Source organism: Rhinolophus sinicus, linkage group LG11, assembly GCF_036562045.2.
Source record: "Rhinolophus sinicus isolate RSC01 linkage group LG11, ASM3656204v1, whole genome shotgun sequence".
NCBI lineage: Eukaryota > Metazoa > Chordata > Mammalia > Chiroptera > Rhinolophidae > Rhinolophus > Rhinolophus sinicus.
The window spans coordinates 75,751,337-75,768,204 of NC_133760.1; the positions used below are offsets into that span (position 1 = coordinate 75,751,337).

At 42.1% G+C, this 16,868-nt stretch overlaps 1 protein-coding gene across 9 annotated transcripts in view; it reads right to left on the reverse strand.

Moving 5' to 3' along the window:
* ST7 (suppression of tumorigenicity 7) overlaps positions 1-16,868 on the reverse strand; it is a 257,050-nt gene that overhangs the window by 17,704 nt on the left and 222,478 nt on the right. For all 9 annotated transcript variants that reach the window (XM_074315680.1, XM_074315683.1, XM_019743205.2 and 6 more), the window contains one exon: positions 6,616-6,766. In XM_074315680.1, coding sequence (XP_074171781.1) covers positions 6,616-6,766 — 151 coding nt within the window. The remainder of the gene's footprint in view (positions 1-6,615; positions 6,767-16,868) is intronic.

A 16,868-nucleotide genomic window follows, 5' to 3' on the forward strand; every position in this document is an offset into this window, starting at 1 on the left:
GTGCCATCCCCGCCCCTACCGTGATTTCTGTTGAGCCTTTGGTGAGGGGCTGACATGAAACCGGGAATTAGCTAAGGAACACATCAGGCCGTCCACAGTAAAACCTGAGGTGTACACTTCGTCTATGTCCTGACCAGATATATTTTCTAGGCTCTGAGCGTAGAAAGTGCTGTGTCCGGCACACTCTCCACTGATACCGGAGAGAGAAACAACAGAACAAAAGAGTGGACAGAGGGTGGATATGTGAACAAGGTAATTCCTGATTTTCCCAGTGACTTCTAAGGACCCACTACAGAGACGAGAATAGAAGGTAAAGTTTGATACTTTTGTTTATCTATGTTGTCTTTTCAAAGAGGATCTCAGAGAACTTTATAGAGAGATTACCTGTGGTAGTGAGAACAGTTTGAATCCCAGGTCTACTTCCTCAAAACACGAGCATCTCCCTCCTGCACCCAGAATAGAAATGGGCGCCAAACACACAGCCCCTGCACTGACAGCTCACCACCCAGGGCAGAAAACAGGTGATCCAACAATCATGGAAATATGTGAAAGTTGCCACTGTGACAGCTCCTAGAAGGAGAAATCCATGGGGCTGTGCAAATCTAATGGGGGAAGAATGGAGGTGACAGCTAAAGGATGAATTGAACTTGACCAGGCTAACAACTACATGTCTTTGGGGATGTCATTACCCTATATCCAGTGTCCTCGTCTAGAAAAATGAAAATACCATGGAACTTGCGAGGCTACTGAAGGGACTACATGTGACAGCAGAGGTCAAGGTGTCGAAACAGAGTGCCTGACTGCTCAGTAAAAGTTAGTTTTCTCTTTACTCTCCCTTTCTATGAACCCTGAAGTCCCCATTTGCTCTATTAGGTCATGCTGTAGCTCATAAATAAAAATACTGCTTGTTTATAAACAAGTAAAAGTACAAACAACAGCACAGAAAATTATCAAAATACAAATTTTATGTTTTCATTTTTTACTGCATGGTAGGACACTGCCCACAAAGGCTATCTGTCTTTTCTGAGACATTTGGGCACAACACTACACAAAGTACAAGAGTCAAAGCCTGGGTTCTGATCCACATTCTTTCAGGATCTAGTTCTGTGGCCTGGGGAAAATCACTTCCCCTTGGTTAGATTAAACAATGTTCCAAACCAATTCTGGAGAGAAAGTCTAGAGTTTTACAGGGAATTTCACCTTGTTAGTGACCTGCAACATGCTGACGCTCTGTTCCCACTTCCACAACTGTACTGTTTATATCCACATGTACCGTGTGTGTGTGTGTGTGTGTGTGTGTGTAAGGGCATCTGTGCATACATAGACACACACATTCAGATGTCTGTCCCAAAGCTTTTCAGAGTCTTATTCACCTTGGTATCCCTGACACAATGCCTGGCACAAAGGAGGGACTCAATAAATGTTCACTGAGTAGAGGAATGAACACATTCATACACAATCAGGAAGAGACAGAATTCCCCCTTTAAAAACTCAGGTGGATCCAAATTGTGGTTAGTCACCCAGACTGAATAATGAGAGCATGCTGGTTCTATGGGATGGAAGGTGGGAAAGTATCTTGCAGGATCTGCAGACCAGCAATTAGTAAACGTTAGCTACCACCAGAGACTTGAGCTGACCATTGCTTTCTCCCAAGAAACAAAACCTTAGCTGTGTGGGATGGTAGGCCGGGGGTTGGGATCTCTCTTTAGCAGTCCAAAAGGTGCCAGCCTTTTGGAGGAAAGGTTTAGTTAGAGGAAATGCCCTCAGGACCACATCTTACAGAAAGTAGCATTTACCATTAGGTTCAAAGAGAATAAATTAGAATCAGAATTTCATCCTATGCTTCAACAATGGCCTATTTTCTCCTCTCAAAGGAAATATTCTGCCTTCGTCCCCCTAAAAAACACCACCTTCAAATCTTATACATTATTTAGTGAATTCTTGGGGAAAAAAATTTCCAAAAAGAAAATAAAGAGTCTTACTTGGTCAAGTGGGAAAAAAATGGAAACAAAGAACGGCTAAGTGATTTACCCTATGGCATACTAGTCTTCTGATATATAGAACCAGAAAATTAAATCATAAAGCTCACAGTTGAAGTAGCAGACTACCCTGCTTTATAAAATAAATACAGCCAAAATAGAGCCTTGAAAAGATCTAGGTAGGAGATAAGGCCACATCAGTATTTAATACAGGTAAAAGAGAAGATGTGCCATTTAAAACAGGGTCCCATAAGGTGCAATACCATTGCAAATAAGACCCAGTTCAAATGAAATCTCTCATTCATATGTGTTTTTTATATTCAACTCATACTTGCAGTTGTGTGTGTGTGTGTGTGTGTGAGGATAACCAGACCTACAGTGTTTAAAATAAGTATAATTCAGATAAGGTGGCAGCTGTGTAATGAACTAAGAAACATATTTTTAAATCTTGTAAATTAAAACTTTTCCTCTTTCTTGATTATCTTGACTTTGAGGTACATATTGTGTAATTTCAGGGCTGGGACAATGATGAATCAAACATTTTAGAAACCTTTGAAATGCTGATGTATTTGTGGTTGAGGACTACTTTTTTTTTTTTTTTTAAACCACCATATGCTTCAAACTCAAACAATCTCTGCCATGCTTCAGCTGGACTTTGGGGTTTTATCAAAAATGTGAGTTATTTCAGCCTGATTGGTGGGAAACTCACTTAATTCCACAGAATGACTAATGCTCTGACATTAAAAAAGAAGAAAAAAAGAAAAAAGAAAAATTCATGAAAACGCAAAGCCAAATATACCTCCAGCGCCACCCCTAACCAACACTTACGACAGAAATTTTTTTTTTTTTATCTCCAAAAGATAAATTGACTAAAATACTCATTTTAAACATGGAACCTAGTGAAATTAGGTACTGTTACCATCCTCCCTCAATTCCCTTCCTAATGGAAATGGGACGTTGGAAGGGAGGTGGGGAATGGCCTTAAATTTCAGAATGAAGCAAAAAATGATTTAAAAGAGTAAACCTAAACTACTAGGCGGGAGATGTGAAGAGGCGCCACCACGTGGCGCACTGAGGAAGTGCAGCCTCCTGCCTTCTGGCGCAGGCTCCCCGGGGACCCGCTGACCTATGAAAGGGAGAGGCCGCGGCCCAAGCACCGCAGCTGCCCTTGGCAACTGTGAGGAAGCCACGCAAGCTGGGAGGGTGATGGCTTTCAATATCATCAGTGCTTCAGTGTGTTCACAAACTGGGTAAGTTAAGTAAATACCTCTGTGAGCAGCCAAGTCAGAATTCTAATGCAAGTCCTCTGATTTAAAATCCAGAGCTTATCATACAGAAGACAGATTGGTGGTTACCAGAGGAGGGGTGGAGGTGAAATGGGTGAAGGGGATCAAAAGGTACAAACCTCCAGTTATAATAAATGAATCATGGGCACACAATGTGCAGCATGGTGGCTAGTTAATATGTACTGCTTATTTGAAAGTTGCTAAGAGAGTAGATCTTAAATATATGCAAATATCAAATCATTACATTGTACACCTAAAACTAATATAATGTTATGTCGATTATACCTCAAAAAAAAAAAAAAAATCCAGAACTCTGATGCCTCCATTTAATTTAATTTTGAATGGACACAGATCTAGAATTGATGTCAAAATACTGCACACAATTGTCTGAAGTTGGAGTGGTAATTCTTTCATCTAAATAGCACATTTTTATAACTTTGTTTTTAAAAAGGACCAAAAGTGTTTGTAATGAAAGATTATATTCCTAAATATATGTATATACATCTACACACATACCCATATATGCACATATTTATACTTATGAAAAATATATATGCTTGTAGAAATTTTGAAAAATACAAATATGAAGAAAAAAGAAATCATTTAAAATCCATTTAAAGATGTATTTATTTCTAATCTCTTTCCTTTGTTTACAAATAGAATTTATGTTTTATAAAATTTAGCTCATTTTACATTAAAATGTTTAAGTCAATACTCAACAACAAAAGTATGATTTTATATAGAATGATTAACTTTATAAACACTAGAAGGTAATAAGCATACGCTAGCCTATAAGTAGTGATGTAAATTGAGGACTTCCAAGCAAATGTTCCAGAGATGACCAATCCTCTTATCCTTGTTCTAGTCAGGAAAGGCCTAAATAGCTGGTATTGTAGAAAAGAGGAATAAAGAAAAAGTGGACCTGGGTTTACCTTCTGGCTCTGCATGACACTCAGCAAGTCCCTCAGCCTCAGCGAACCTATTTTTCTCTGAACAGGTGAGATGGACACCTGTGTCCTACCTAACTCGGGATGTCATCAGGAGTGCATGAGCTGTGGAGATGCAACCCTCTGTGAGTTACCCACTTATGCAAACACTCCCCGAGGCATTTAGTGCCTAGAAAGCAATCTCATGCATCTTTTCGAAAACTGAACAGCAGTGTAACTTCCGTGGAGTGGTTCCCATTTACCTGTAAGAACCCAATGCAGAATTTCACTTTCCTATGGGTCCTTGATTGCTTTGCTTTAGTGTTTTATATCTAAAAATGTGTCTCTTTTTATTCTAATAAAGTGTTCACACATCTGACGTGAGGTAATTACATTCCCCAACATGATTACTGTGCTCGATGGGGAGCTCACTATGTCACTTAATATTTCCCAGAAGCTCGGTCCATCCCCAGCACCCACTGTGCCGTTACCTGATTAGACAGGTAACTAATTTCCAGACAGAATTTCCAGTTATTCCGCGTGGGAGTCTTCTTATGGTTATATCGTTCGTAACACTGCGTCACTATCACTTCTTGTCCCCACCCCTTTTGATCCTTTCTATAGGACTGGCAACTTTCTTACCAATCCGATTCACTTGATAAGCTTCTATTACTATGTTTCCAAGATGTCCATCTATAAATATGTTCTTATTTGTTAAGTCAATCTGTCCATTTAATTTTTCTACAACCAACACTAGGTAAGGTCTCTCACGTTCAGTTTGCTGGGATTTTTCTGTCTTTTTCTCATGTTTAAATAAAAATTCTCTTTGTCTCATCTGGACAGAACACCTTAAAAGCAGCGATTGTAAGCTCAAGCCAGAGGCGACTGACTGCACATGTGCCCACACACGCCCAGTAGAGTGTGCTGTCCCGACATACCCCAACACCTGCCTGACAACTGGAGGATGGTAACGCCCCCTACAGAGCGGAGTGGAAGCCACAATAAGTCAACATCCCTCAAGTCACAAATAGGAAATTATTTAAGTAGGCCCACTATCAGTTTTCTAAAGTATTTTCAAAACAATTAAACAAAAATCTTTGAATCAACTTGAGTCCCATCTCTGTCAACTTACTTTTACCCCATTTGGCTGTCTCCCGCGTCCCCCCCACACACACTTCCTGCACCAGTTTGGGTTCCTGCTGGGTTAGGGATCGTCAGGAAAAGGGACAAGCAGATTATCAGAATGAAAATGGAAGCAGCAGAGATAAACAGAGTGAAAGGGATTAAAAAGACATTCATTTGTGAAGCTGACTGATCAGAGTGGGGATGAACTAAGAAAAAATTATCACAAGACTCTAACATTTGTTTTGTTTCCCCATAAAAGGGAAAGAATAAAGCAACCCATGATACATGTTGTACTTATTTGGCTTAAATTAATGATAAGAGAGTGTCAAAGCGTATAAGCGCATGCCCATTAATCCATAATCGTGGCTTTTTTCATTAATTTACCTTTCCCCAACAGTCCCCCCCCCCCCCCACACACACACACACACTTAGCATTTCTCCACATCGTGGCCTTCTTATGATATGGCCTTGGTTCTTCATGGTCTGGTTCAGGTCTCATATGACCTGGAACGGTACACGTGCCCACGCCACCCACAGACCTCTCCCCCTGAAAAACCACTGGGCTGTTGCGGCATGCTGCTGGTTACTCCTCCCAGCTGGACTAGATGCCTCTCCAGCACAGGGACATGTCTCACCTCTGAGTAGAGCCGTATCTCCTTCCACAGAGCAATGGCACCCAGCACACATCAGACGGATTTGTCCCTGCAGCCACCTAACAGGCATGTAATCATTCACACATGAGCGCTACACCTGCCACTGGACACTTGGGTCCAAGGGCCGCTGCTCTTGTTTGGAAGCACAGCTGCTACTTGTTTGTGTTTGGCCAACCTGGTTCCAGGAAAGGGTAACTGTGGCTCTTTAGCCAAACCTCCCAGAAAGGCATCCAAAAGTGGTACTCAGAGCCCAGCAAGAGGCCTACACCCAGGCCAAAGATTCCCGTGGTGCCAAGGGGCTGTCTCCAAAGAGGGTTTTCCAGATATAGACTGCTCCTCAGCCGGAACATTCCAGATTCATCCCATTCATCATATAAACTTGCCTTTTTGTGCTGTAGAGATGGCATCACTACTGTAATAGCCACCACCAGTGGGGCACCAGAGAGCCTAAGCAATTAACCATCTCCCAGTGCTGAAACATCAGAGAGGAACAGTATAGATATAACAATCCTCGTGATTCATCATGAACACTCATGCTCTTTTTTTACAAGTTGTAATTTTTTTATTTTTCAGTTATAGTTGACATTCAATATTATATTAGTTTCATGCTCTTGAAAAATGTTAAAAAGAAAGAAAAATTACTTACTGCCTTCCCAGGTACAATGCAAAAGATTCAAAGCCCCTTCTACCCTCTTCCAGTGTGCCAGGTGAAAGAACGCATACGCTATTGCTTCACTGTCCCCTCTCTTCAGGATGTGTTCTGGGGGCAGGATTAAGCTTTTCATTTCTAGGAGGTACTGAAATAAAAAAGGCAGGAGACAGACATGTTAATACTAGTAATTGGGAATTCAGTATTGAAAACAGAGACGTTGAGTTCCCTAAAGCCACTATTCATAAGCATTTCATCAAACCTGCACCCCCATTTCTACACTGGAAGGCGATTACTAACACCCAGCAAGCCTAAGTTTGCTGACAGGTAATTAGCCTTGTGCTAGTTTACTACAGGGAACGTCACAGGCTTTCAGGCTAAGATACTCTAATCAAAGAAATAAGTGTAGACTCAAACAGCAAAACAGGAACATTTAGAAGACACCAGAATTTGGTACAACTTTGTAACCAGAATGAAAATATCTAAAACGGACGCATGAAGGTTAAGCAGTCAAACGACTAAACCGACTGCACTAGAGAGACTTCAGGCTGACGAGCACTGCCCAGTGTTTTCTCTCTGCAGATCCTCGAGAAGGACCCAGTCCTTCTCAGATGCTCAGATGCTGGAGGGAGGGTGGGTAGAGGCCTGGGCCTAGGAAGACCCAAGGGAAGGGAGCAGTACAGACCCAAACTACAATCAATGTGCTTTGCGATCCTCCTCCCAAGACTTGAGGGTGCTCAGCTCACGCCTCTTCATTCCTCGCTTCTATGGGGGTGGGAGCACAGGGCAAGACTGGATATTCCTCCTGGGGGCTCAGAGAACACTAGGCTCCCATTTGTACTCTTTTGTGTTTACTAGAACACAAAGGGAAGCAAATTTAGAATGGAATTTTATATTTGCAAACATTAACTTCTCTCTGCTGGCTGGCATCTCTGTGCTGTTCCTCATTATGTCCCCTCCCCATTCTCCCCCAACCACTGACCACCATCACAACCCATTCTTCTCCTTTCAAATGGAGATTAGTAGACGATGGAGGATATGTTTAAGTAAAAGGGACAAACAGCAAAAGGAAGTGCTCAGAGGAGAGATGCTGGACAATTTTAACATCACGAACAATTGTCTGTGGATTTAACTGTTGGTGGAAGTTTATGGAAGAGGGTGAAGAATGGAAGAATCCAGATGTACCGAGTGGAGACTGTGATACACCTCTCAGTGTTTCGTCATCATCTGGTTGTGGACTTATCCGCTGTGGGCATGCTGGGCGCAGGTGCCTTCCAGCTCCCTCTCCTGTTAGCACACAGGGTATAGAGTATACTGCCCAGCAGGAGCTGGGAGGATACATTCAGTCCTCTTGGTTCAGCAAATGAGACTTTCCTCACTCCGCATCTGATATCTGAACAAATGTCTAAGCCTCAGGCCTCAAAGAAGGAAGAGTAAGGAAGTGAGAGCCCACCCACAGAGCAGTGGAGACAGGGACAGCCAGCACACTGGGTGGGGGGCCTTCCTCCACAGAAGGACCTCTCCCCAGGCAGGGCCATGAAAGGTGTTTATTATTTTGATGGGAACGCCTCAAATGTGAGTTCCAAAAGAACTTTTTGGTCATATGCCTTTTTGAATTCTGCAAATTACTGCTTTCTTCCCCCACCTTTTTAAAAACAGGACAGGGCAAAAATCTTTTGGAAAAACACGATGATTTTGAATTACCTAGTAATCCAACTAATACTGTATTTATAATAAATATCAACCATGATGTAAATATAAAAGTGACTTTTATGTTCAGAGATACTTGGTTTTCCTCTTGTGATTTTGTTTCCTTAATAGAAGCCATGAAACTGTATGTTGTCCCATCTGCGATGATCTTCACATACCCCGAGGCTATGAGTCAGGAGACAGACAGAACTTGTAAAGTGCTATGAACTGTACTGATTCAGAGTAAGTCAGAGAGGGAAGACCATTTAGTTACTCTTAATAATATCAAGAGAGCCAAGCAAAGGGAAAATGTCTTGCCTTACGAGAGCCCTAGAATACGATTTTGATGTCTGAGTTCTCAATGTATAGTCACTGTGCCTACCAAGTAGTTATGTTTTAAAGAAGGATCATGCTGTATGAACTCTGACATAAATCAATATGAAAACGAGTAGCTGGTGTGTCCCAGGTACACAGAAATCTCTTCAAGTCCTCAAGAATCAGATGGTGACTGAAACAAAAGTGTAAACTACCATTCCTTTTATTTCTGATTAAGAAAAGTTTCAAAGTTGTTTCATTAAGCATCTATGAAAGAACTCTTGTCTTGGCCTAAGAAATCTTCAGGAATAAGTGAGAAGTGGGCCTGGTAGCCACCCACCCACATCTGTGGGCAGAAGTTGAAACAAACTAGGGGGTGGGACTGAAGAAACTTAGGGGAGGAGGAATATTTTTAGAAAATTACCTACAAAGGGATAAATAGATCTGCATTGTCCAATATGGTAGCCTCTATCACATATGGCTATTTACATTTAAATCAATTAAATTAAAAATGCAGTTCCTCAGTTCCACTAGTCACATTTCAAGTCCTCAAGTGTTGCACACAGCTAATGATGCCGTGTCAAGCGAGGCAGAGACATTTCCACTATTACAGAAATTCTACCGGACAGCACTGCTGTGGACAATGCAAGTTTCCAATCTTCAAGTAACCGAAACAATTTTTAACATGAAAACATTTCTCAGATGCCCAGGATATCAATTATATCAATTTACTGATTGAAAATACACAATGTGGCAAAAAGCAACAATACATGTAATAAAACACAAACATTTAAAAGCATCGTTGGTCACCAGGGCATGTACATATACTGGGAAATAGTAGTACATGTGTGTGAAATGGACGGCTTACTGAGCCCAGGCTGAAGGTGGAGCGTGTGGCCTCTAGGACAGGGCTGACAGCCCCGATGTGGCTGTGAGGTAATGCTGTTTCTCCCCAGGCTCCTGTGATGTTTGTGTCTGTGCACTCCTCGTCCTGCCTCATATGACTTATCCGGGTGTCTCCCCTCAGCTTACGCCTCAGGTCCTCAAGTGCACGCATCTCATTTCCTAAGTAGTTTCTCAAAACGAGCATCCCTGGTTTCGTCAGCCTCAGGAGGCCAACCAGAGCAACGCACCAAGGAGACCTCGCTGCCTTTTCACTGAATCTACTTTGTGGTAGAAATAGGTTATGCTTGTAAAGGAGATTTATCCTCCTGTATCGTTCCAAACACAATGCTCGCGCTGACCTAATGACGTAGGCTAATAACCACATGTGCTGTTTTTGGCTGGGCTTAAAATGGCTGGCAGGCTCAGTTCTCAGCATGTGCGACATTTAAATTAGAAAGGCATGGAACAACACTTCACATCTTACTCGTCAAGAGAAGAATAAATGGAAGAGGGCAGAGCCCTATCCACAAGTATGCAGAAGTCAATTAGAAAAACTGCAGCTTACAAATCAGAGAACACTCTCTGCCTGTCTGCAGTGATGCCTTGGCATCTATTAGCTCGGCCAGCTTTCTCTGCTGCTATCCTTCCTGCCGTCCTGCCTCTAACTTCCTTCCCAGATTCTCAAATCACACTGATCTTGAAGTAGAGGCTTCTAAAGGTTTCGGAAGCAACTTTTCAAAATCTACTTGTCAGAGTCTAGTTCCTTACTCCCAATATAGGAACACATGCATTTAGAACATACAGAGAGGAGCTGAGTATGCAGACTTATGGAATGTGAGTGGTGCCTCCTTATGGAATGTGACCGGTGCCTCCTTATGGAATGTAAGTGGTGCCTCCTTATGGAATGTGAGCGGTATCTCCTTATGGAATGTGAGCAGTGCCTCCTTATGGAATGTGAGCGGTACCTCCTTATGGAATGTGAGCGGTATCTCCTTATGAAATGTGAGCGGTGCCTCCTTATGAAATGTGAGCGGTTTCTCCTTATGAAATGTGAGCGGTGCCTCCTTATGGAATGTGAGCGGTACCTCCTTATGGAATGTGAGCAGTATCTCCTTATGGAATGTGAGCAGTGCCTCCTTATGGAATGTGAGAGGTGCTTCCTTAAAGAGTGTGAGTGGTACCTCCTTATGGAGTGTGAACGGTGCCTCCTTATGGAGTGTAATACCGTGTTTCCCCGAAAATAAGACCTAGCCAGACAATCAGCTCTAATGCGTCTTTTGGAGCAAAAATTAATATAAGACCTGGTCTTATTTTACTATAATATAAGACCAGGTTTTTAATATAATATAATATAATAATATAACATAATATAATATAACATAATATAATATAATACCGGGCTCACATTCCAAAAGACACATTAGAGCTGATTGTCCAGCTAGATCTTATTTTCAGGGAAACACAGTAGGTACCTCCTTATGGAATGTGAGCGGTGCCTCCTTATGAAGGTGTCTAAGCAGAGGCTGGCTCACCTGTCAGGAAAGACACAGGAAGGATTTGGCCCCTCAGAGGCCACCCCAGGTGACTGCTCAGGTTTTTTCTATTAAGGTCGGAAAATTCTATAATAATTTGAGTGAAAATGATCCAAAAGTTATCCTTCACATAGATATTAATGCCAAATAATTAATTCATACCCAATTTTTGGATTTTCAATACCAACAATAGTAAAAGTCAAAAAAATCATTTGCAAAAATCCAGGAGAAAGAACAGGTTAATTAAATTACAGCACATTTAGATGATGGTTATTAAGTTGCTCCTCAAAATCAGGTAGTAGTAGAATATTTATTAGCAGTAGTAGAATATTTATTAGCTGATGATATAGTAATAAATGAACAATAAAGTGTACCACACAGATTATGATTTTCATAATAAAAATGTACATGTGGCATTAAAAACATTGGAAGGTCACAGACTGAATGTTAATGGTGGCTGAATATTTGATTTTACAAGAAATTATTTTTTTTTGTACTTTTTCAGATCTTTCCAAGTTTTCTGTGTTAAGCATTTTTATTTACCTCTCTCTCTCAATCTATATGTCTATATATATAATACACACACACGGTATACGGTGAATGTTCAAATACAAAAAATTATTACAGTAAGACATATTGCCATTAATCCCCCTCAAAATACTCCCCCTCACTTGGAACACACTTATCCCACTGTTCTTGCCACTTTCTGAAGCAGTTCTGGAAGTCCTCTTTGGTGAGTATCTTTAGTTGTGCTGTTGTGGCTGCCTCGGTGTCCTGAATCATTTTGACTTTGGGCAAGAGCCAGAAGTCACACAGGTACCAGATCCAGTGAATAAGGAGGATGACGACACATAGTAATGTTTTCGTTGGACAGAAATTGCCATATACCAGAAGTGATGTGTGACATGGTGCATTTCTGTTGTGATCACAAAATACGGTGAATGCTGCTGCCAAGTGCCATCTAATGGAAAGGCAGGGATTTTCCATACAGGAAGAAGCGCGTCGAACCTTAGTAACAATGTGTGACAGGTTTCAACTTGTTCAGTGCAGTCAGTTGAATGAGAGCTACGGTTGAGGGAAGATGTGTTTTAAAGTGCTGTAAATCATCCTCCATCATGACAATGCTCTATGTCACACTTTGCTTCTGGTATACAGCAATTGCTGTAAAATAAAAGCATTACAGTGTGTCCTCCTCCACCTTATTTACTGGATCTGGCATCATGCGACTTCTGGCTCTTCCCCAAAGTCAAAATGATTCAGGACATAAAGGCAGCCACAACAGCACGACTAAAGACACTCACGAAAGAGGAGCTCCAGGACTTTGTAATACAAACCTATTTTGTAGACTTGCATCAAAAACACAGAAAGTGAGCCACACAGAAAAAGATGAAAGGGATTAAGAAGTATAAATTGCCAATTATAAAAATAGTATAGCATACAAAATATAGTCAATAATGTTGTAATAACTATATACTGGGTATTAGACATATTGGGGTGATCACTTCATAAGACATATGTGTCTAATTGCTATGTGGTACACCTGAAACTAATATAATATTGTACGTCAACTGTAATTGAAAAGCAAATTTTAAAACAAACGTAAAAAAAAAGCAAACCACACAAACAGAAAAAGATAACCAGAGATTGCAGTTTTTTTGTATGTCCATGTGCTTTGGTGCAATTGACTCTAAAAGAGGCCATAAGCCCAGAAAAACATTTTAGACACATCAGTAAAGAGTTCAGAGAGTAAAACTAGTGCTATTTGGAACACATGCTACCTATTCTAGTTTCAATGTTGCCTACTCCCTGAACTCAGTAAGACCCACACTGGAATAGGACAAAACTACTGCAAGTCACCGGGGCTGGCTCAGGTCATGATGTGATGGGGAAGGGGGTAAACAGAGCCATAGCCCCGACCCCACTCCCCTCATCTGCCCTCTGCCACTGTAAGCCACTGTTTGTATCCCAGCTCTGCTATGCTGTTATGACACCTTGGGTAAGTTATTTAATTTCTTTCAACCTCAGCTTGATTGTCTGTCAAAACAGAATAATAAAAATGCACATCTTGCTGTTTTAATGTTTGAAGATGATACGGGATAATAAATGGAAAGCATTCGTGTAGCACCTGGCAGGCATCTAACTGCTCACTAAATATAGCTGTTGTTGCTAACAAAGAAATGAAGTGCTCACATTGCTGCGAAGGTGAGCTGTTTTTGTGGTGTGTGTCCCACAGATAGCTAAGTGTTTCCAGGTAAAGGACTTGAGTAATTCCATAGCAGTATCAGGGCAGCTGAAGAGCACTGGCTCCTGGGCACCAGCCGACCAATATGGGATCCAGCATAGAGCTGTGCCTGGACGTCTGCAGCCCCTCAGGGGCTCTTCACAACGTAACTGCTCCTGCCTGGTCTGATTATCTATTCACCACTTACCCTGCTCCATTCAAAGACATGTGAGTGTCCACAGTGCATCCCAGGGAAAGATCTGGGAGTGCCCAGTGTACCCTGAGGGCACAGATCTGGGAGCATCCACAGTTCACATCAAGGGCATGGACAGGAATCAGATCAGGTTCTGACACTGGTGATCCCCAATCTTTGTCGGTGTGTATGTATGTAGGTGTAGGCATGTGTGTGAGTGTGTGTACAAAGAAACAATAAAATTCAACATGATGACTGCCTGAGTAAGAGGTATATACTTAGTACTTAGGAAGAAAGTGGGGAGCATCAGCTCTGAGAAGGCTCCACAGAAAAAGGACAATATGAGTCTTATTAAATAAACAAGAGTGTACCTGCAAAGGTAAGGGGAGGTGGGAGCAGCTGCAAGGCAGGGCGGCGGCACGAAAGCATCAAAGGGCATAATGTGCTGTGACCTTGAGGCACTGGAGTACTAACAGACAGTAAGTGCCAACACTGGCTAACCACTAATGCGTGCCAGACGTTGTCTCAGGTACTCCTTACAACTCTGTGAGAACGCTACTATTATTCCTCTTTCACAGATGGAAAAATGGAGGCTTTGGGGACATAAGTAGATTTCCCAGGATTCAACAAGTTGTGTGAGGCAGAACCTGCATTGGAACTCAGGTTTTATGCTACTCTTCAAGGGAGTGAAACAGGAAAAGTAGGTTGGAAAAGGGCTTCCATGATATGTGGTCTGACAAATAAGTTCGCAAACTTGTTGCTACGATATTGCTAAACTTTTTTGGTATCAGAGGGATTATTAATTATGAACTTGTACAAACTGGACAAACAGTTAACCAAGTTTATTATTTGAAAGTGCTGAAAAGGCTGCATGAAAAAGTTTGACGACCTGAACTTTTCACCAGCAATTCATGGCTCTTGCATTATGACAATGCACCAGCTCACATGGCACTGTCTGTGAGGGAGGTTTTAGCCAGTAAACAAATCACTGTATAGGAACAACCTCTCTACTCACCTGACCTGGCCCCCAGTGACTTCTTTCTTTACCCAAAGATAAAGGAAATATTGAAAGGAAGACATTTTGATGACATTCAGGACATTAAGGGTAATACGATGACAGTTCTGATGGCCATTCCAGAAAAAAGAGTCCCAGAATTGCTTTGAAGAGTGGACTAGGCATCAGCATCAGTGCATAGCTTCCCAAGGGAAGTACTTCGAAGGTGACCATAGTGATATTCAGCAATGAGGTATGTAGCACTTTTTCTAGGATGTGTTCATGAAATTAATTGTCTGACCTCGTATATTCTACAGTGTGATCTTTACCCTGTTACTCTGTGGATTTCAAACTTTGAGACAGAAAAGTTAGCTCGGAGGGAAAAAAAAGAAACTTAAAACAGAGTATGTGAAACTGATCTAACACACAGCTGTGAGGGACCCTGGGGAGGGACCCAGCAGAGGTCTGAGAAACCCTTATGTCTCCTGGGAAAACCGTCTGAAAACTGTTGCAGTTGGCAATTGGAAAGTGAATTGGTACAGCCTGTGGTTTTGAAGGAAATGGGCAAGCTGTGTGTAGGACCTCGGACATGGAAAACACTGAAGTTAGCAAAGTCCTGGAAGCTGTTGTCATGGCCCAGGGGAGGGGGTGAAAGAACCAAGGAGGGGGCTTCCCCAGAACTTGGCGCCTGGTTGAATCTGAGGGTGAGGGAAGGAAGAAACTATAAAATGTCAAGTTTAGGAAACTAGAATAATGTGAGATGATTAGCTGAGAAAACGACACCAGAGAAGAAGGAAGAAGATGAGCAGAGGGACGGTGCCTGCAAGCCATGCCTGGAATGAAGGCCTGAGGCAGCTGGCTGTGCAGGCTGGAGCCTGCGAGAGAAGCGGGGCCACAGACTGGCCTGTGCTGGGTCCGGCAGGAGCTGAAGCAGTGGGAGAGCAGCAGGTCTCCCAGAGGCTGTCCAGCACCCATGCTCCCCAGACAACCAACCTGAGGGAAGGGCGGGGGAGGGAACTGCAGAAGCAGAGCGCTCAGAGAGGCAGGTGCAACACAGAGAGAAGGTGGCAGGGAACCAACACGGCCTCTAGGTAGAAAAAGTGGTCAGTGGGCCCAAATACTGAGAGATGAAATAGGATGAGGTTTGACAAGAGGCCAAAGGATCTGGTGACAGATGGGGGTGGCATTAGTGGTAGTGGTCTTGGTGGGAAGCAGCTATAATGCTTTTTGTTAAAGAAAGAGACCTCTTAGAAACTTTCTATTCTGAGAAATGCGGCTAAAAACTGGTTTCTTCTCTCCTCCTCTGGGTCATATTTTCACAATTACATTCTCCTTAACTCTAATCCAAAAAAGCTTTGGAACAGAATATGACTCAATTCAAGGTAACTTATATTGAAATAATATTTCTGAAATTTACCATTGATATCATAGACAATCTGCCAGAGTATTTTGAGTTTTTGCTTCCACGCTTCAAGCATTTTTAAATGCAAAAACCCACTATACATTTTGCATCCTAAATTGGATTATAAAGCAATTTTATACTCTGTCAATCAGCTTTACCAATATGGGAAGGGAGGACTATGTTAGCGTTTGCATGAAATAGAGTTTCCATGTTTCCATTACTCTAATAAGGTCCTGTGGATACTCCATTAGCATATACAATTACCAGGATGTTTTCTCCCACAAGACTCCTGAAATCCCCGTGAAATTAGACTTTCTAGACTAACATGAGTTGTTTTTTTTAAGTAAATTTTTAATGGGAATGCATTTCTGTCATAACAGTTTACATTCTTTCCTCTTTCTTTTCTCATGACTTTCTATACTTTCAGACTTGTAACCTAGAGACTAAATATCTATTAGGGGTCCTCACTTCAATATTCTGTCAAATTCATGCTGCCCTGTTGGTAAAATGAGCTTCGGAGCATGGTGAGCCCCCTTCCCCAAGCACCCTCAGGGACTGCCCCCCACTCTCCTCAGGCTGGGCCTGTGGGTTAATGGTGCTGGGATTTTAGGCAAGATGAAGACGAAAGCTTTGCCCCATTGGTGTTGGTGATTTTTCTCCCTCAACAGCTCCACCCACAACACCAGCCTCCCAAGAAGATGGGGCTGGGTGTGGGGCTTCCTGTGGGGATTGTGCTGTGGTGGTGGTGACAGGTCATAATTTTCTGTCATTTTCTAAACCCAGTGCAGAGGTGCCTCGGGGTTGCTGGGCATCTGCCTTCTCTTTCAGTTTCAACCACAGCAGTTCTACTGTTACTCGCTTTGTCCATTAAGATTTCGCATAAGATTGTATTAGGAGGGTAAAATGTTTATTGCTTAAAAAGTAATAATAAATCATCATTAGATTGTTTGTTTTTGCGGCAGGGAGCTGGAATGGCTATCCTAACACAAGAATACAAGACAGAGGTCGAAAATGGATTA